The sequence below is a fragment of the Atractosteus spatula genome, chromosome 20 (genome assembly GCF_055471065.1).
Source record: "Atractosteus spatula isolate fAtrSpa1 chromosome 20, fAtrSpa1.hap1, whole genome shotgun sequence".
NCBI lineage: Eukaryota > Metazoa > Chordata > Actinopteri > Semionotiformes > Lepisosteidae > Atractosteus > Atractosteus spatula.
The window spans coordinates 4,117,276-4,140,039 of record NC_142725.1 but is presented as its reverse complement, the minus strand read 5'-3'; the positions used below and the strand labels follow the sequence as shown (position 1 = coordinate 4,140,039).

General features: G+C 37.0%; 1 protein-coding gene across 1 annotated transcript; it reads left to right on the top strand.

The window, feature by feature from the left end:
* The first annotated feature begins 742 nt into the window (after positions 1–742).
* LOC148817389 (tyrosine-protein kinase STYK1) lies at positions 743–16,676 on the top strand. The gene is made up of 9 exons (XM_088938095.1): positions 743–784; positions 2,261–2,401; positions 4,532–4,753; positions 5,329–5,510; positions 9,161–9,244; positions 10,479–10,696; positions 12,140–12,180; positions 14,337–14,433; positions 15,408–16,676. The coding sequence occupies exons 3-9, from the start codon at positions 4,570–4,572 to the stop codon at positions 15,577–15,579; spliced, it is 978 nt and encodes a 325-aa protein (XP_088794221.1). The 5' UTR covers positions 743–784; positions 2,261–2,401; positions 4,532–4,569; the 3' UTR covers positions 15,580–16,676.
* The last annotated feature ends 6,088 nt before the right edge of the window (positions 16,677–22,764 follow it).

Here is a 22,764-nt window from a genome sequence, read left to right as displayed (position 1 = left end):
ATGCTTTAACCCATGGTCCTCCAAATGGTCCTGAGACCACTAATTTGATTAGTCTTGTAGGTCTTCAAGATCTTGTTCCTCAACCATTTCTAAGTATTTAGAGCACTTGTAAGCCATTGTTCAATTAATCAAGTATTTAGTTTAATTGAGAGGAACCTGTTTCTTCAGGTTGAAAAGCATTGTTTTTTGTTTTGTGAATTACCTAACATCTGATTTGGTATATGGTATTGCAGAGTTGCAGATTCTTTTCAGAACTAAAGAACAGTGGAGACGTGATTAACCAACCAAACACTGACTTTATTTAACAACCACACCAAAACCAAACACAGGCTCGCCACACACATGAGGAGACTGACGGAACACGTACACATATTTAGGGTGGTAATTACCTAACAACACACTATACTTTTACAGGACTACACAGGGCACTAGAATTACTAGGACATTATTTACACAGGTAGGGTCAGCCGCTGGTCATCGTGCTGACCCTCAGACTCTCCCCGGCTACCACTCCCAGCATGCCCGGCGGTACTACGAGCGCCTAGGGGCGCTTCCTCCTCACCACCAGGCGAGGGCGTTACAGTATATATTGGCTATTTCTAAAACGGATAATTCCGGTCCGATTGGCTGACGCTTTCGAAGCCGTGCTATATTCTCTGATATACAGTACGCACACCCCGGAAGGAATTCTGACTTTTTACCGTGTGATAAAGAAACATCAATGCGCTGACCGATAAATAACGGTCAATCAAATCGATCGCATAGGCTTTTAAAGATTACTCAGGTATTTGACACATGTATCTTCTACTGCTGTATTTGTTGCGCTGTTGATGATCCTTGTGAGTTTTTGTACTCTCGTTGAATGATAGTGTCGCGTAGTTTAAATCATTTTCATTCTTAGAAATTAGAAAATGCTCGATTAAAAGCAAGGGAGATTATGTCTGTTATAGATATAGCAAGAGTTCGCTACGGCGTTACTGGAAATCCAATTTTAATGACAAAGCGCTGGAGTGATATCCTGACAGGCACCGAGGCCAGCACCAGTGGAAGCACTCCCGCAGCGAAAAAAAAATGCCTGAAGAATTAGGGACTGGAGAGTTTTTCAGTGCTTGTATGATCAATGGAAATGTTCAAATAAATGTGCTAAAGAAATAAACAAAAAACAAGTCATTTATTCCTTTATCATATTGGCTAGCCTATGTCCTCTCTTTGCTTCTTAATGTTACTTATGGATGTGTTTCTGCGTTGCGTAGCAATGAGGGACTATATTCTCAGGCGGAGGAACGTAAACAGCTTAATTTTCGTGTTAAATAATTTTTTTTGAATTAAAGTTCATTCTGTACAGCAATCACATATTTTGGGACCGCTTTATAAAAGCAATAAGGCACTCGAGGCCTGTGCTACATCGTGAATATAGCCACAGTTAAAAGGGTTAACGCCTTTTAACTATGACTATATTCACGATATAGCACGGCCTCTCGTGCCTTATTGCTTAAATATCTTTACCCCTCTCTTTTAAAGCTTTGTTATTCACTTTGAATGTACAAGTTGATTTTAGTGTAGCTCGCTGATAATGAAAGTATTGAAAGTATTGCCACTAAATGAAATGGATTTACCCCACAGTAGGTCATGTCATGTAGGTCACAGTAGGTCATGAAATATAAAGTCCTGTACCCCTCAACAGTTTTTGGATAACAAAGTCGAAACTATTTCATAATGCAGTCAAAATCTGCATTTGTGATTACACAATTAATACGAACAAGTAAAATACAAACTTTTTTATTTCAAAATTTTATTTTTGGGCTGATTCTACGCAGACACTTACTGTAACTGTATGAGGACAAAAATAATGTTCGACCAGTGGTTTCATGTTAGTTCTGAGATGCATTCACTTAATGTAAATTTGAGAATTAAAAGTAAGGTTGACTTATTTTTTTTTAATCCACACTTTCCTTCACTTTTGTCAAGATTTGTCATGGTCTCTGTCCATTACACATTATTATTAAAAAAACTGTCCTGGCTCATCTTTGTGCTAACAGGGACATTCTAAAGTGTTGGACACGCATATCCATCTTTGAAACTGGCTTACTTGTCTTTAATTAAACTTCCTGAGACAAAAAGTGAACTGCACAGTATTTTGTTTTGGTCTTCATGATGATATGATTGGATGATGTTTTAATTTTGTAATTCAGAAAATTACCAGTTCCTCTAATTGATGTGGTATTAATAATATAGTTTTGCTTTGTTTATGGAAATCCAGATGACCAAGGCACTCAATATGCATTGATCATCATCCCAGTATTCTTGGGAGTGACTGCTGTCCTCACCATCACTCTGATTCTCTGGAAGACATGCTGCAGGAAATGGGAGCAGGAGAGAGCTCCTATTGCTTCCCTGGAAGGTACGTCAAACTGTAATATTTGTTTATGACTTAAACTAGGAACATGCTTATATTCTGCTCCCAGATGGTAAATAATTACTGTATATATTACTTTAGCTAATGTGAATAGAGTATCACAGTACTGTAGGAAAGTCTCTGCACTGAACTGGCTAGCTGTGGGTTCAAGTCCCTACTGCAAAGTGAGGTACTTTACTCCAGTTGCTCCAGTCCACTCATCTGTATAAGTGGCAACCAGCATTGATGGAGGGTATTACCCTAGTCTCATCTCTAAATATCATGGTAAACACCATGGAAACCAGGATGTGTTTAACCTATCAAGTTAGAATTCCAACTGATGTCACTGGGAGGTTTGATTTTTCTGTGATTCTCTAAGTTCCAGTATCATTACTGTTTGAAATTTGAACATCTTTGAATGTTCATGGTCTCTGTCCATATAAGATTATTCAAATTATTCAGAATTGCACTTAGGGCACACCACAAAATTTGCAGTTTATCACTGAAACTCATCCCATTTGCCAGATTTGCTTTGTACTCAGGTATTTAAGAAATCTGAAAAAAAGGTGAATACATCCATCCATTCTCTAACTGCACTGGTGAATGCATCTCAGTTATAATACACTATTTGTTATAGTTTACATGCAGAAAACCCCTTTTCAGACCTTTCAAAATATCTGAAAAGTGAATTAATTCTGTGCAGTGTTTTACCCAGCCCAGAATAATGTTTCATAGCATTGTTAAATCAGGACTACAATTTTATTTTAATTGATATAGCTTATTGAAGAAATGCAAAGAAAATGTCTTTTGGATATGAGTTGAAAAAAGAGCTCTGATTCTGAGAGATATAAAATGTAAAGTACCAGTTATTCCTGTTCTATTCCTTTAATTCCTTTATTTAATAAAACTAACCAAAATGTTAACCACAGAAGTATTACAGGACTTTGAAAAGGTGAGCAATATTAACTTTAGTTTAATAACTGAAACCTTCTATAACACAACTAGACAAGTCACCCATTAACTACTCTGTGTTCAGAAAAGGCTCTACAAAAATTGTGACAAAGACATTTCAGACTTGTATTTGAAGCTGAGTCTATGGGATTTAAATGATTGGGCCACTTGTATTAATAGGATTAAGCCAAAGTTCTATATTGTGAACTCAAATCACTGCATTTAGATGGGATCATACATCCATGCTACATTTTCAAAACTGAAACTCTGCTGAATGTTATTCACTGGGTTAAGCTCTAAGTTGATGCAACCAACTGCTCCACTAAGATAATGTGCAAAAAATAACAAGTAGAAATAAATTCCAAAAAATCATAATGCTTTAACTATTGATATGTCCTAATGTGTGTGAAGAAGAGGAGGACAAGGTGGGAATAAGAGAAAGATGAATGGATAATGCAAAACAGCATTTACAGTATTACAACTCATCAGAGGCAAAAACCTGAATCATTTCTTTATATAACCTTGATTTCTCTGAATACAGTTCAAGAACATGAGAAGGTCACCCAGCTTGTTTGATTGCTAGTAGCTGTTTCTTGTATTAAGTTGATAATACAGTACATCTGTCTGATTTATAAAAACATTAAAAGATAGGTTAATTATTCCTTTGAGAAAAGGAAATGAGCTCCACAACACAATCTTGATGCATTTTATGAGATAGTGATAAAGTGATAATGGTTACCACCAGCTTTTATATTAACATTTGTGGATGTGTTCAATAATATGGTTGGGCCCATACCAGAATGCAGCCAGGCTCTGCCCATAATTTCAATAGCTTATTTAGCTGCTGGGAGTGTTCAATAGGTGGTAGCTCCTGTAAACCGTAAACAGATTCATCATTATCATCATTATTTAATTCACTCCTACTACACCTGGTTTTCTGTGATTTAATACTTTGATTGCTTCCTGTTGGTAAAATCTAGCCACATAATTAATCAAAATTCCTCAAAATACTGCTGTGATTAGTATTTAATACTAACTTGACATTCACTCCTGTGGTTTGTACCCTTCTGTCTATTCTGTTGAGCAGGTCTGTAATACTGAAAGGCCTTTGAAGCACCAAAGGGAGTGATGATGACATCCAGCACTTCCTCTCTTTACAAACTTCTTTGTTGCCTGCTATTGTAGACAAACCCCCAGCCAGTTCAGAGAGTGGGTATGTGGCCATGGCTGCCGTAGCACACACCCTGCTGCCTCTCAGAGACCCCGGGCTGCGGCAGTGGGAGATACCAAGGGACACTGCCATCGAGGACCTGGAGTTCCTCCGCAGCGGGAGATTTGGGCCTGTTTGCAGAGGGAAGTTAACCCAAGGGGGCAGCTCTACTGCCGTGGTCATTAAGACTCTGAGGGGTAAGTTTGATTTCCTATGTGGGCAGAAAGAGCACTGTTTGTATCAGGGGTCTCAAATTCCTTGACTATGAAGGATTTTTGGATGTTCATTCTAGCTTTTGTCAGAATAGCTCATTATTTGAAATGTTTTTTTTAGTCTCCTTCTCTTATGAAGCCTTAAAGAGAATGATACTTTAATTACAGCTAATCCTACCCGGTTAAATACCTTTAAATTGCATTTATCTGCATTTATTCGCAGAAATTGATCTTATGGAAAGAAGTACAGGTAAACTACTGTACATTTTACTAGTGCAAAATGCTACTTTTTCCCTCAAAAGCTATTTAATTTGTTTGGTCAGTGAGTGCCTGTTTTGTTTTTTCTTACGTGATTTTTTTCATTTAGTGAACAATAAATTATATGGATTACATAAAAACATTATGAAGATTATTCTAAAGACTGGGAAACTGACTTTACTCATAGATCAAGGATAATGCTCACCCCCTTACATTCCATAAAAATATCTAAAAATTAATCCAAATGTATCTTGAATTTCTACTGAGGTTATTTTTCTTTACCTTTGTCCCTGTTGTTTCAGACAACAGTACCACTAGTGAAGCCAAAGAATTTGTAAACTGGATCCATTTCTGTGCTAGAGTGTGTTGCCATGACAACCTGGTGAAGATGGTGTTCTGTCAGACAGAGCTCTGGCCGATGTACCTGATCATGGAAGCCTGCAGCCCAGGGAACCTGCTGCACCTCCTCTGGGAGCTGAGGAAGGTAAGGGTAGAGGAGCTGAAGGCCTGGTGCTGCAACACCTGCCCTAGCTCCAGCCTCTGGAGGGAATGGGAGAGCTGCAAAGTAGTTCATTCTTTTCTTTGAGAAGTATTGATATTCAAAGTCCTAGGAAATCAAAATTGTGTAAAGCAGTAAAATTCCTTATTTGTCTTTTAATTAAATCTAACTGAGTTACAGTAGAACCACAAATACACAAAGTCTACAGAGAGTCTTGTATTAACGAAAGCTGGCGGTTTGAGATTTATACTTAGTACAATAAATTAAAATTGTTTTTTATAATTATTGGGGTGGGGTCTGGAGATTAACTGTGGAAAATTGATTGTATTTATCTCTTTGTGGGGGGCTTTGCCAACAACTCTTATTCTATTTTATTTACTTTGTGGGAATGCTATCCCAAATTTTGTACCTTTATTGATGATGCTAATATACAATAACACACACTCACATCTTGCCTCTTCAAACCTGAAATTGTATATAACATTGTTTTCATGAAGAAGCAAGTAATATAATGAAAAGAACCATACACATGATTGGAGATATTATTTAAAAAATGAGATACTACTTTCCTTGACTAACTTGACTAAAAAGGATCAACTCTATTAGCTGAAACTTTAGTATATTGTATGCCATGTTATATTGCGATAATATATAGCCACAATATGAAATCAAGGAAAAAACTACTTTTAAATTAACATCCATCCATTTTCAAACCACTTCATCCCATTTAAGGTTGTGGGGAAGCTGCAGTTGATCCCAGCAAGCAACAGGCAAAAGGCAGATCACACCCTGGACAAGATGCTAGTCCATCCCAGCACAGACACACAGATAGACACACACGCGGGCACAAGGTAGGGTACATCTTGGACAGGATGCCAGTCCATGACAGAGCACACACTGACACAAAAACAGACACTCACTCATGGCCAGTTTTCCCAGATTGGATTATGGCAGGAAACTGTAGTACCTGGAGGAAACCTAAGGGAGTACTAAGAGAACATACATGTGGCTCTGTGGCTAAAGATCTGTGCCTGTAGCTGTAAGGTTGCTGGTTCGTATCCCGCAGCTGGCAGAGGAATCCTACTCTGTTGGGCCCCTGAGTAAGGCCCTTAACCTCAACCGCACCATATAAATGGCTGACCCTGTGCTCTGATGCCCAGCTTCTCTCCCTGTCTGTGTGTCTCATGGAGTTGGGGTATGAGAAAAAAAGACAAATTCCTAATATAAGAAATTGTATATGGCCAATAAAGTGATCTTATCTCATTCAAACTCCACACAGATAGCACCCCATGTCCAGAATTGAACCCGGGGCCCTAGTGCAGCAGTGTAGGCCTTCAATTAACATAAAATTGTTAAAAACTGTCAGGTCAGTAAAGATTGACTGCAGGAATACAATTAAATGGCTAGAATTCATCTGACTTTACATGATTTCTTTATTTAATTTATGTGTCACCCCACCAGAACCCCAACTTTATATAAAAAGTATACTTTGTATACTCATTATACTTATACATTTCAGTGGAGGATGTGAAGTTTCAGAAGGGTACTGCAAAACACTCTTTCGGTTACTTAACTGAATTGTCATACTTGATTTCATATACTGTATGACAAAGAAGCAGCTTAGAAAACATTTTCAAACTTCAATTACTGATGTTTTCCAGTAGCCATTTTTAAAATGATGATCTGGTTTAGTTTGTCCAAGTTGTTGAAACATGAGATGAGGCTTTTTAAATCCTTTATCCACAGGGAGTTTAAAAAACTGAAAATGTTGCCTTACTCATGTGTGTGAGTCTTTCTGTGCCAAATTCAGATTCAAAGAGCTTTATTGTAATAACAAATGAATTACAGTGCTGCAAAGATTATGCAAATAACACAATGTTTACAGATGCTGGAAGTACAAACGTTACATAAGTACATACAGTACATATGTCACAGGCTCACAGTCTGTTTCTAATGCAGTGACAGGAGATCACATACTGAGCTGTGGCTCTATTGAGGCTCCTTCCCAGTAGGATTGGAAGCTGTCCTGATTCTGGAAAGTGTGGAAATTATGGAATTAGATTTGTTTTTTTATTCCAGCTGGCTCATCTAAAAATAAGGTGTCTTCCAGGAATCTTCAGTCCTGTTTTAATCCCAGAGGAGAGCTTGTGGAAGCAATGTGGAAAGAGTTTCATTATGTGTGTGATGAAGAAAGGCATTACATGTGTGTCATGATGAGAGAATAGAGATTTATCATAATGAAGCATGTTATACAATGTTAGAGACTAGTGTCTCTCTAAGACAGAGCTGGTAGTCCTACACCCAGTCTTTGGAAAAGTATTGTCTTCAAATAATGAAATATTAGTTCTGAAATATTTTCAGCTCAGTTCCATCCCATTCTTTAACAGGGTTGTGATGAGAGTATGGTGTGTGGGATTAAACTACATATGATCCACTGGTCCCACTAGTTTCAGTTAGTATTGTGATGTAAGGAATTTTCCACACCAGGGAAGGTGATTCAGTAGAAGTACTGTACCTTGTACCTGTACCTTGTGCTCTTCAAGTGATCTTTTTACTGGTGATCCCAAATATTTTGACCAGAGAACACCATTAAATTGATTCTCCATGCATGTCAAGATGTATATAATTAAAAAGATTTAATTTTAATTATGAGCTCAATTCTAGGCTCAATTAGGCAAAAATAATTACTTGAACTGCAGTGTCAGATTCTTTCCTTTTAACCATGTTTGTATTTTGAATATAAAGAAAATGAATCTCTTGGCTGAGTGTATAGAATGCAGTTATTTGCTTAAGTAATATTGTACGTATGCCCAACTAGTTTTTGTCAAGCTGAATATCAGATTGTTCCAGTATACAGCATATAAAGCTTTAGACTGGAGAAGTATTATCATGATGGTTCTTATTTGTCCATAACAATTACTTGTATGAGGAATAATCAAAAATATTGGTGCAGAATTTTAGATTACCTAAGAAATGTTAAAACAGGAAAACTACAAGTACAGTATCTTTGCTGATACTGTTAATTATTCATCCATCCATTTTCTGCCCTCTTTATCCAATACAGGGTAGCAGCAGAGCTGGAGCCTATCCCAGCAACCAACAGGCTCAATACAGGATACAGCTTTGATGGGATTGCAGTTCATCGCGTGGCACACAGAGACACAAACACACACACTCACACCAGGACCGGTTTTCCAGAAACCAATTAACCTACCAGTATGATTTTGGACTATGTGAGGAAACTGGAGCACCTGGAGGAAACTCACATCAACACAGGGAGAACACACAAACCCCAGAAATTGAAACCAGACCCCTCCTTTGTGAGGTAGCAATGCCAACCACTACACCACCATGCTGCCGTTAATTACTCAAAATTAGCATTATTAAACGAACATGTAGTTTTATGTTTGAGCTATTAGATCTCCTGCAATTTGTTACACCAGAATTCCAAAAAAGTTTGTCATTCTATTTGCGTAGTTGGTGCACATTAATATATTCTGTGATTTTTAACCTGTGTTCCCTCATTACTGCAGGATATGGCTATCCTGGATCATATGTGATATGAAGATATCTACTGTACTTCTTGCTACATGATTTAAACCATCTGTCCTCTGGATGTTTTGTATGTTTTCCAGAGTGATGGTGAAAGTGTGGATCAAGTTCATGAATTCTCTGAGAAGTCTGTGTATTGCATTGCCAAGCAGGTGGTAGCTGGGCTTGTAAGTTGGACCACTGGTTCTGTACCAGTAACAATTCCAAAAGCCAAAAAAGGTTGAGCTTCCTTTAGATACTTTATGTGGCTAGCAGCCATATCACCCTGTAGCTCACAACTGATAACCCACTGCAACTAAGTAGGTATGATTTTGGCCAGTACCAGGATGGGAGACCTCCTAGTAAAAACTAAGGTTTCTGCTGGATGAGGTGTTAGTGGGGCCAGCAGGGGGCGCTCACCCTGTGGTCTGTGTGGGTCCTAATGCTCTAGTATAGTGACCGGGACACTATACTGTAAAAAGGCACCATTCTTTGTATGAGACGTTAAACCGAGGTCCTGACTGTCTGTATTCATTAAAAATCCCAGGGTGGTTCTGGGATTCTGGCCAAATTTCCCATTGGCCTTTACCAATCATCAACTCTTAGTAATCCCCATTACTGAATTTAATTCATTACTCTGTTCTCCTCTCCACTAATAGGTAATGTGTGGTGAGTGTACTTGCGCACTATGACTGCCGTCGCATCATCCAGGTGGTGCTATACATTGATGGTGGTGGGGAGTCCCCATTACCTGTAAAGCACTTTGAGTGGAGTGCCCAGAAGCGAGCTATATAAGTATGAGCAATTATTATTATAGATGCTGTTTCCATGTCTGTCCTTGACTGTGGTCTCAGTGACAATCCTGGCTGGCCCAGCCACCCATCAGCAACATCTCAATTCTGACACCCTTCCAGCTTCTTATGAAAGTGTGAACGATCTAAGATTCATCATCAGGTTTGAGGCTCACGTGATGTCTTTAATCAACTTTGGCTACTGGGTCATTTAGGAATGAGTTTGGATGTTAAGATTGTTTAAAAATTCCTTTTTTAATTTCTATTGGAAATCCAAGGATGATGAAGGACAAATCAAAATTGATGTATCACAATATTCAAAATAATTATTTTGTTTCTTCGTGTTATTGGGTCTCCTTGGTTTCATTTGACAAACTAGAAAGGTTTATGTTTGTAACCGAAACAATGTCTAGGAAGATAACTTTAAATATCCCATAGATGATTTCAGTCAGGAACACCTGAATTTTTTGCAGAACAGTATTTAATTTTGCCCACCAGGTGGCAGTACCACCTAGAAAATGCTACCCTGAATTAGTGACATCTTGGTTAACATTATAAAAGAGCACCATTTTATATACCATTCAAAGAGTTTTAACATGGAGGTTAAAGAGGCCTCTTCTGTTGCTTTTAGGACTATTTGGCATCAGAGCAGAAGCTAATACATGGCAATGTTGCAGCGCGTAATGTGCTGATCAACAGCAGGCTTGGTGTGAGGATCTCGGGCCTGAGCCTGGCGTTCGAGGTCCAGCAGACTGGTTGTGTGTCAAGCAGGAGCGCAGCAGTGGTGCCCGTGAAGTGGCTGGCACCTGAGAGGATTATGAAGCTGCCCATGACGGTAAAAAGTGACATGTAAGAACCTTTCTATTTCTCTGTTAACTAGCATTGTACTTATTTGAAGACATTAGTGATAAGGTTAAACATCAGTCAATTGCAGGAGCTTGTATGGTCACATTTTGCAGTGATGTGAAAAACAATGTTCTCCAGACACAAGATTTATTACCATTCAGCAGTTAAGAAACTTTGCACCTCCTGTATATTGTGACATCATTAACAAACAATTTTACATTACATCATAATATCTCTGAATTTCAACTTCTCTTCCAAAGCAGGCTCTTCTCCTGAAAATCTTTTGCTTGTGACCTTTCTCAATGTCATCTATGTGATCAATAATAATCATGTTTGGCAAAGGCTGCTCTGCAGATTTTGGTAGTAGTATTTTGATAGTAGTAGGTGGGGATGATGTCCCAAGGTGTAGTTTTCAGAAACTGAAACCCCACCTATTGTGAAGACCAAACTGAGTTCTCATACCAAAGTTTCAAAGATAAGTGAACTAAATATTATGAAGTTAAGGGACAATACATAAATTGAAAAATTTCCAGTTTCCAATTTTCCAATTCCAATATTTTTCACAATTCCCAAGTACCTTGTAAAAACAGATACAGTATGGATTGTGCAATATCAAATCTTCTAAACACTGCTGAGAATGCACAAATGTGTTCTGAGATTTATATTAAAGGTAGATGATGGAGGATATATAGTAAGAATTGTGGACAAGCTTTCAGTGTGGCTATGAAGCCCAGCGCTATAGAAACCAAGTATCATGCGTGCTGTTACAGTCTATTACTAAGCAGGTCAAAAATGAAGTGCAGCAGTATACAATTCTCCTGAAAATCTCTTAATTGTGACCAGTATAATATTCAGTATAATATTATCTGCACCTGAAATCAAAATAATTGCCATCTTGCCTAATTAACATACAATCCAAGTCACCCAAGTCTAGTGCTAGAACAATGAACTATGAGCAAGTGACTGGTCATCTGGCACAAATTCATTATTGATGCACAATTTGCCCAAGTCCATTTTGTATTTATTGTCTTCTTTCCCTATAGTGCAGTGTATCTTTTCATAGGTTTAAAACAAAAGACCCATTTTTAAATTAACCTGACACCAAAAATGTCCTGCATGCCTTAATTTCTTCCTCTTCAAGAACTCTCTGTCATTGTTTAGCCTACAGTAGAAAAAATAAGAGACAAGGGATAAAAAATGAGGTTCTTTAACCATTAGTACGTCTGTTCAGCCAGGCAGCTGAGACATCTTGCAAGTCTTCATTTTGAATAAGAAACTGAGGCTATAAATCAACCTCTGTCATTCCATAGTGGAACAAGAATCAAGGATGTGACATTGAAATTCTTACTTGTTAAAATCAGGATTGCCTGTAATGGGGGAACCATCTTCTACAGTGTATAATTTTTATGCTTATTTTTTATCGTTTTAATCTTTGCATCTTTTTAGATGGTCATTCGGAATCCTCCTTTATGAACTAATTACTTTAGGTAAGATATGTCTATGTATGTCAAAGTTATGTCTGTCTTAATTACAGTATGAAACATCCTTTAATTCCAAAGTGCTGATTACTTTCCTTCATTGGAGTATGGTTGCTTAAAGAAACTTTCTCAGTATTTCATACTGTATTTTTTAAGGCTCTCTAATACTGTACTTTCATTTCTTTCCTAAAAAGTCTTGTAGTTATCTGAACATGTACACGATTTACATACAAGTAGTGTTATTCTAAAAAATATAGCAGTATCATTCACCACATTTATTACAATTATTTACTGTATTATTCCTGTAATTTTTGTTTCTATTCATATTCTAAAGTATTTCACATCATCTGCTTCCTAAAAGCCATCTTGCATTCAGTGCAGGAGTGTACCTTTGAGGCTGCTATCTATCACTCCACAGCTTGAAAAGCACTTACTACAGCTCCCTCTATCGTACCCAGGCTTTTCTCCTGTGTGTTGGAAGTAAAGCATAGCTCTAGCAAGAAATACTCATGTTTAACGTGGTATTAGTTGATCCAGACATCTGATTACAGTGCTGAAGAAACAGTTCAAGTTACACACAATATGAAGAGCTGTTGGTCACTTATTTCCTCCTAAGAACAAGATCACAGTAGAGCAGGACACAGACTACAAAGACAAAATAGTGTTTACAGCTTGCCAAGATTGTCTGAATAACAAAAGGTAGTATACTTTTCTCTAGGCATTTATTCACAGAATTTATTTATTTTGCATTCCAAATGTCCTTTCTGAAAAATACTGTAAGGAACTTAAGTTGACAAAGTCATAAGCAATACATTATTTTTGTGTTTCAGCATAAGAATGATTAATGTTTTTACAGATTTGCTTACTTTTTGTTGTTAAGAGGTAACGATTTTTAATTTAATTACCTTACAAAACTAGAAAATTATATTTTCATGCAGTTTTATATCACCAATTACAGTATGAAATGGTAATAAAAACAACTCATAATATTTCTATCACAATATTTTATATACAGTACCACCTTTATGTACCTCAAGTCTCTGGTATTGCTTAGAAACATGCATAGTGTGATGATAAAAAAATGTGTATGTACAGTCATTTTAAGATCATACCAAGAATGAGTGGAGGATTTTCAGTATACCTTTATTAGGCTTAGTAAATCTATAGTTTTACCCAACTGCTTACTGAAGAAGACCAGAGTTTGGATCTCATTCCTGTGGCTAGGAAACCTGTTCCACACACCCACACTTCTTTGTGAAAGAAAGTACTGTACTTCCTCTCTTTTTTTATCCTCTACAAATTCAACTAGTTTACTTACTGCAGGCAGGTCTTAAACAGGTCCCTGCAGAATACTACTGTATAGTACTGCTTGCATTTGCCCATTTAGAGGTTATAATTCTAATATTGAATATCGGTTTTTCTATTCCTTAACCAGTTTTTGGTCCATGTACATACTGTACTGTATATGATCTGGGACCACTTTTGATAAGAGAAATATATATATTGATATTTCTCAATTTCTGAGCTATATCCAATACTTGTCAGTTTAAATTGTTTCCTGAAAAACTATCATAGTAATATAATAGTAGTGTGTCTATTGTGATCTCAAATAATCAATTTAATGTTTGAAATAAAGTATTCAAGTAGTTTTCTTAAACTTCAGTTTGAAATGCAGCATCCAACTCATCCCAAACTATCCATATCTACAGGTACTCTAGAATTAACTCATCTAGGGTTCAAAAACACATTACAAGTCTAGTAAAGAACACAGTAAATCCAAACTAGAATTTAAAAGGTAACAATTTCAAGTCATCACTGTGGAAGTGGTGAGCACTGTGAGCATCAACAGTTTTAAAATGTTTAAATTCTTCTGAAGACCTATGGGAATACGGAACAAGCTACCCAGCCGTTAGATTCTAGTCAATACTTTTGCTTCATTGATGAAACTTGGGTCTTTGGATCAATTTACTAACAGGCTAGATGGGCTAAATAGCCTCCTCACATTTTGCACTGTTCCCTGTTCTCACACACAACTTCTTCTTATTGTATTGTGAACTTAATAATTTCTAACTCTACTTCAAGTGCACATTTTAGGCAATTTTGATTAGTAGAGACTAACCTGACAACCGACTTTTATCTGCTTCCATGGGATTGTCTTCCCTCAGGGTCCCCACCTTATCCGGAGCTCAAACCCTTGGATACGTTTCCAAAACTACAGCACTATTACAGAATGAAAAGACCAGACCATTGTGGGGCCCCACTGTAAGTCCATAGTGAAGGAAAATAAAAGACTTTAAACACTAAATCACTTTTTTCTAAATCACCTTTCTGACAGTTAAGAAAGTTGCATCATCCTTTGTATCCTAACCTGTTGCACAACTCTCTACATTTGTTTTAATATCCGTCATCATATGTGTAAAATTTCTATATGTACAGAAAATAAATCACCATTACTACTTAAGGTGGGTCACTCTATACCGCTTTCTTAAATACATCCAATTAACTGCTCCATATCATTCTGCACATACAGTACTGTATGTTGATATCCCTTAATAGAGAAAAACTGAATTTATTGGTCACCTTTTGCTGTTACATCCTTCAAGCCCACTTTAAGAACTGATTCAGCCAGTCCCTCCCTTGCCTGTTTCCTGAGTGCCTGTCATACCATGTCTGTGCTGCATGTGTTCCTTCAAATATCTTAATCAGACATAGTATTTTATATAGTATATATTTATATATATAGTTTTTTATATGAAAAACATAGTATGTCTTCTAGGACAAATGACTCCCCAATAAAAAATAGTTAGAATTCAAATGAGGTTCCATAAAACCTAGGGTGGCAACTCCAATATTGATGCATAAATCACCATTAAGGATGAGAAAAGATAGGGTTTTAAGAACATAGTCATATCTTTATCTTTAATATTCTCTGTGAAGACCCATCTGCCTGTATAAGACATCCGTGTCCTTTAGATCTAGTATTTTTGGCTTTTTATACACAAGAAACAAAAAGAATTCTTGGAAAGAAAACACAGATATAATTAAAGTAATTCATTATCCTGAACTACTGTAAGTGACAGGGTAAGTGCAGCACAGAACTGTCATCCCGTTATTGACTGCTTTGTTCTCCCTCACGCTGTAATACTGGTAAGAACAGGTGACGTCTCACAGATACTGAAAGCACTGCACAGTGCCCCTGTCCCTCCCGATTCTGAAGCCCTGCTGCTGTCTTCCAGGTATGACTTAATGAAGCATTGCTGGATGTGGCTTCCTCAGGACCGACCCTCTTTCTCAGCAGTAATCAAGCATCTGGATTCCTACATGTATCTGGCTGAAACAAAGATGCTTTGCAACAAGGAAAGCATGGATATGAACCAGTACAGTCTGATTGCAGGAGTGGTACTGTGAATTCTCAGACTGAGAACTAACCACCAGGATCTGTACAACAAAAAAGAGGTTCTTAGGAAAGTGTATTGGTATAAATTATGTTTTTGCCCATTATAAGAACCAAAATAAATTGCTGTGGAAGTTAATGCCTTGGGGAAAAGGTTGAATAATAATACATTACTTTCCCATGTGTAATGTCACACCGCCTGTCTGCAAAATGTTGTTATACAGTAAGTGGCAAAAAGAGGAAAAAGACTTATAATGTGTCTTTCCTGACAACTATATTCGATCTCAGAGATCCCTGTAAAAATACTTAATAAAAATACTTATAAAAATACAAAGCATCCCTGATACTTCTGGGCTTTGGTGTCAGAGACTGAGTACAGTACTAGTGTACAGCAGTTCCTGAACAATGAAGGCCAGAGCAGTAGTGAGTACAAGGAATACACAGCTTTCACCTGATCATGCATCCAAGTAGAGACATGTGAGGGTTGTGCTGCCTGAAGCAGGTATTCGTACATTTACACATCGTTTCTGCTGCTTCAAAAACATATGAAGGAAGTGATGTAAAAAGTATTTGTTCTGTAAACATTTCATAATATTAAAGCACATTTTAAAGCTTTCAAGAATGTATACTCAGAGGTAATAAAAATGTAAATATTGGAATCAATAGGATTTCTGTAATGATTTTTAAAAGCATTGCAGTATATTAGTATTATTTTAACTACAGTGTACAGTATAGCCATTTTCCTTTTGTAGAGTAGAAGAGTGTTTATGCCTCATGTTTTATCTCATTTCAGTAAATGTCTGCATCTGTGATTGGGTGTGCTCTTCAGTCATAAAACTGGTGAAGTTCATTCTTTAATCTTGGTCCAAAATCAGAGGTTCAGTATGTTCAATGTAATGTTTAAGGATTTGATGTATTTAAAAAAATGTGTTGTCTTCTGAACAGTATGACTGCAAAGTCTTTCACCTTTTCAAAATCCTTAATTAACATTTTTGTTTTACAGAAATACAGATATGAATGTATGTATGGATTAGATGTAAATAAAAGGCAGAATGTAATGAGAATCACCATCTCGTGATATATAAACTTATATAAATCTAAGTATTGAGGTTGACAAATCTTATCTTGGATCTCTTTTTTGTTGTTTGTTTTTTGGATCCATTGCACAACTCACATGAAAGTTTAGGACTATTATTTTTCAGCCCTTGATTCTATTTTGAAATGAAGATAGCAGAAACTATAGTGTATTATAAGGGTCATAGCCTGCCATAAAATATCACAGAGGTCATTGAACAGTGCAATGCAGAAACTGTACAGCAAATGTAAAGCATGCATTTCTTCTTCTCAGTGTATAGAGAATAAGTAAATTACAGATACAAGTTTTCTTCTTAAGAATTTTCACATTTTTAATCACTGAATCAGAACCACTCAATATGAGACACTGAGGTAAAGGTCATCAGATGCCAGAGCTTGTCATGAAAGAATGGGCTGCAATGTGTAACTAGAACCTACTGTATTGTCCATTACTGGAGCACACCTCCACACATGCAGGTGGAAACCACATGGATAGAGAGATTTACAGTATACTGTACATACTGTATATAGGGGGAATGTACACTCCATACAGAAGGTGATGCAAAGTGGAACTGAACCCAGGACATATACAACAATAATCCAATACAACAACAGTACAATGCCGTATGCAAAACAACATTCAAAGACATTACTCAATCAGAACTTTTCCAGAACCATATAATTTTGTTCCGCTTACAGGCACCTCCTCAGAAGTAAACATACTCTAAAAGGTTAGAGTGCTCTGAATAAAACTCATAAAAAAGTGTCAATACTGTGTTTTCTGCATTAAAACACCTTAACTCCCTTAGAAATACAAACTTTGTTGCATCTTCAAATACCTTACCCCTGTATTGATGGTCTAAGTCAATTTACAATCAATAATAGTGCCAAAGTATTTAAATTAATTTACTGTTTCAATATTAGTTCCATTAACATAGCAATAGGGATCATAGCAATACAACATTTCTTTGTAAGATCAATTATAATTTCCTATGTTTTGTTTTGTTTGTGTTTTCATAAAGTGAACTATCCTGACACCAATTATGAAAAAGATTTATCTCTGTCTGCTCATTGACTTTACCACTATGCTGTTCTATAGAAAAAAAATTTTTGATAAAATATTGCAGGTAGCAGGATAGCACAGTGGTTTGCATTGTCACCTTGCAGTGCCAGGGCCCTGCGTTCAGTTTCTGTGGTGCTGTCTGTGCGGAGTTTGTATGTTGTCCATTGTTTGAGTGGGTTTCCTCTGGGTGCTACAGTCCAAAGTCCATGAAGTCCAAAGACATACTGGTATTGGCTCTTGGTGTGTGTGTGAGTCTGTCTCCCCTGCGATTAACTGGTGTTCCATCCATAGTGTATCCTGCTTCGCGCCTGTTGCCTGACAGATTAGGCTCTGGCTCCCCACCCCCCTGCCCGCTTTGGAGGTGAGATTGGCAGAATGAGAGGGTATTGATATGTTTGCACAGCCAAGGGTTTATAGGATCAGCTTAACAGACCCCATGGAGTCGAAATTAGTTCCACAATTTTTCAGGCTGGACTTTTCCCAGTTTATCATGCAGGTCTGTCCCGAAGATAACCCCGTGCAGCTAAAGTGGTATAATCATAAAAGGGAGCTCCAACTGAAAGAGGAATTAGCTTTAGGTCCAGGAACTAGTGCTAATTCTATATGATAAAATTTCAGAATGAACTCTGTAAAAAGATGGCTTAAATAATGGCATAATGGACATTTTAACTGGATCAATACCTGCAAATTCAGATGCTAATTCCTATAATATTCAGCATCTTTATTTGTGTGCATCTTTGCCCTGTGCCAAACTACCCTCATGGAGACTTTAGTACCGTATGTGATGGGAGAAGTGGCATAATGAATGGATGGTCGCATAATATTGTGGCCCTCAGCAATTCTGCCTCACAGCTGCGGGGTCTGCCACTGGTTGACATTTGTGATCTGATTTATATTGTGATTTTGAAGCACCTTGGCTCCTTTGGGACAAAAAGCACTGGGAAACAGGAAAAGTCTTACGAATAGAACTAGGACAGTCAGATTCTTGTATGAAAGCTACTTCTATTATAGCCGTGACAAACCAGCATTACACTGCTGCTTGGAAATATATGCCTGCTGTCTGGCACCTGTTTGTAGATATGCAGATATGCAATTTGTATTTGGTATATGATGCTTGGATTAGTATGCCTTTCCATTGCTTCCCTGTGCACTAGCGGTACGAGTATTTTATGTGGAAGGAGCCACCTGTCTGGTGAAGAAACAGAACAGCAAAACAGACGAACACTCTTTGCATTGTGCTTGCTTTAATATACAGTATCTGTAATCTGAGCTCCCTACACAAAGAGTGCATGCATGGTCAAAGTCCACTTTGGCAGTGATATTGTTTCTTCTTTTAAAAAAAAATAGCAATAAGGAGAAATGATTTTATCCATAAGTCATTGACACAACTCTTTCAGCAGTCTCTCAAGACAGGGGTAGTACTCATGGACTGGAGAATTGGTGATGTTGACACATAATGAAAAGAGAAATTGTGTTATATTTTCACAGAGGTAATGACATTTGTACATTATTTATTTCATACAGAAATGTAAAAAGGATAGATGTTTTTGCTGGTGTTTATTTGAGTTTCTTTGAGTAAATATCACCTCTTAAAACATTTATTAAAGTTGTCCTGGAAAACTAAAGAATTCAAATAAATCATAACTGGTTTTGCACTTTGCACCTTGGACTTACTAATCAGTTGTAGGCTATCAATCATGAGACTGATATAACTGAAGTTTAAGAAATAAAGCCACTAATCAATGAAAATATTATTTGCACTGTTATTGAGCTAAATTTGAATTAATTCGATATGTCTATGCTTTAACAAAATATCACATGCTGATGCAAATATTTAGACCTACCATGCTGAATATCATACACCCACCATGGCTATTGTTTTACCTTGTTTTCTTTTTGTTGTCATTAAAAAGGTAGATAAAAGTGTTATGTGTCAGGTTTGTTTCAATATATTACGCTGTACTCAAAGATTTCACTTTCTGATCATTGTTTATTGATTCTTAATAATCAACAAACATAACACTACTCTTAAATATGCATATTTTACAAGCAGATAGCATAACCACAGATTTCTCTCTGCTACATTACATCCTGCAGAGCACTGGAGTACAACAAGAAAGGAAAGAGAGCTCAAGTTTTAATTAAACACACATCTTGATGTCTCTATATAATGTACTGCTGCTGCTAGTGTGCATGTGATGGACTCTATTTTAATAAGAGTCATGCTGGCAGAGCACTCACATACTGTACACCTAGCATAACAAAATTAGGCATTAGTTATCTGCATACTGTATGTTGCAAGCAGTGACTCTAAACCTAATTTCTCTCTCAGTTACATTATATAGTGCTGGAGCACAACAATGTTTCATTTTAAAAGTGCTACTTATAAATGCAATGTCAGATTTGTCTGTGTATATAATATACCAGTACTACTTGTGTGCATGTGTTGGGCTCAGTCTAGATACAAGATTAATCACACTGTGGCCATTACGCTCCAGAAGCCCCTCTACACAACAGATCACGGAGAGAAATAAAAATTTTCATCATCAATAGAATTAACATGGAATTTCAGGAAAACCCAATTCTACAAGCCCAGAGTGGACTATAGACAGGATAACAGAGTCAACTACTACTCTTATGACCAGAGATGTAAAATGTTTAATGACAAAAGTATTTAGATTCTCAATTTAATATCTTATCCAACATATGGCACCTCCAGTAGAACACTGTCTATTGCTTTAGATTGCTGTCCAGAGGGAAGTACTGGCTTACCTTCACCACTTGCAACAAAAACCCAGATTTGCTTTGATGTCACTGAGGTTATCCTTAGCAGCAGAGACCAGACATGATCCTGTTCAATTTCTGAAATGTAATGACATCAGTTTTCAAGATGATAATGATATTAACTGCAAATGCCATTAGTTAATGATATGGCAATTTCTAGAATCCAGCAGTAGTTTTGTGAATTTAACATAATACATTAATATTTTTATCAGTTTATTTTATTATGTTTTCCAACAAAATACAAGAAAAAAGCAAACTCTGTCTTCTTTGAAGAAATGAATAAATGCGATCTTTTAAAACAGTTAGCTACCAAATGAGTGAGATGGGCCAAATGGCTTCTTCTTGTTGTTAAGGTTTCTTACATTTGTATTGTAGGCATCCTCTCACGAGGCACCAATAAATGTAGGGTTTTGTGCATTTACTGGGACAATTATTAATTGTAGCAGTAAGTCACAAAATGATTCTTTGATGGCTATTAGAAGACCGACCCAGCGGGATACTCAGCAACGCACACACATGGATACTAATACACTTATTAATGCATAAAATGTGCATATAAACATAACAGATCTTATCGTGAGGGTTAGCAAAATACAAAGGTATATACAGTATTCAATCACGAAGAGTTACAAAACAAGAGGGACATACATTCAGTATATCATTCATTTAGACCGTTTTGTAAATGAACTTAGATTACAACTTCTACACTAGATACTCAAAAGCAAGTACATGACTCATAGGAATTAAATTGATATCAACTGGGGTTGAGGTAACAATTGAATTCTCAAGCTGTAATGCAGAATGTTGAATACTCATCCGATCTGTGTGGATTCAGATCTCCAGCGGACACAAAGGAACAGTTCGACGAGAGAGAAAGAGGCAGAGATTCCTGCTGCGATGCTATGGTAGTAGGCTCTCTGAAGACTGGCTAGTTAGTGTTGGCTGAAACTAGCGAAAGATTGTGCACAGGAAAGGGGTTAGCATTGCTACCTTGCAGCACTGGAATGGGTGCAATTCTAGATCTATCTGCATGGAGTTTGTATGATCTTCCGGTGTTTGCATGAGTTTACTCTAGGTGCTCCAGTTTCCTCTCACAGTAGGTTAATTGGCTTCTGGGATAATTGGCTCTGGGTGGCTATGAGTGTGTGTGTCTGACTGCATGTGCTCTGCGATGGACTGGCATCCTGTCCAAAATGTATCCCACCTAGCTCCCGTTGCTTACTGGGTTAGGCTCCAGCTCCCTCGCAACCATGGATTGGATGAAGCGGTTCTGTCATGATTGCAATGTGTAATTACAATGATTGCAATGTTACTGTGGAATGTGAATCTAAAATAGAAATTCGATATTAGTAAAGACCTTCTTCATAATATCTTTTTGTTCATCAGCTACTTATTATTTCATACCATATTTTTAGTGCGCTCTAAGCAACAAAGTTGTTGTACCATTCTGACATAAACAGCTACTTAATTATGCTGAAAGAATAGAAGTCTTGCAGTGTAATAGTTGCACTCTATGTGTAATGGAATGAAAACCGCTTAGAGCTCATTATCTTAAACAGCAGTTCAGGTGTGACTGTGAAGGTAAAGAATTTTCATACTGTACACTGGAAGATCTGCTCTGTCTCACATTTAAAGTGCTGTGCTCCTCTTAGACCCCTCACTTAGACCTTATCTACCATTAAAATTCTTTATCTTTATTGACAGAGCTCTAATGACATTTCATTGCCAGCAACTACCACTGCACGCTGTATTGTTGTGCATTTGATAAATAAACTTTGATTTGATTTGATTTAATGAATAGTAAAATATGTGTTCCTTTTTGGGATGGTGATGATATCTGCTATGCATCAGAGGTCCAGCAGGGGGAAGACTTTCCTCACAGACCTCCAGAATAGCACAGAAGATTAGCATCTCTTGAACAGCATGACGATGCAGTACATGTAATGCAACTTTACAGCCAATGTTGAACTTCTTAAAATCACATGAATTACATTTGCTTGCTGGTGTAAAAAATAAAGCATTTTAAAATAGCAGCATAAATCGGCATCTTGCATGTTCTGTTTCTAGGAGGTAAATGAGGTAACACTTAAAACAAGAGAATGGCACCTTTAAAAAAATGTAAGCAAGCCAGTGACAGAAAATGTGTTCTACATGTCATCATGTTTTCAGAAAAGATACGTTGATCCTCAAAATTCTAATTAATCTAGTAACTTTTCTTGATATAATAATTATGATAACATGACAACTAACACAGACTTTATTTACACTGTCATTGTAA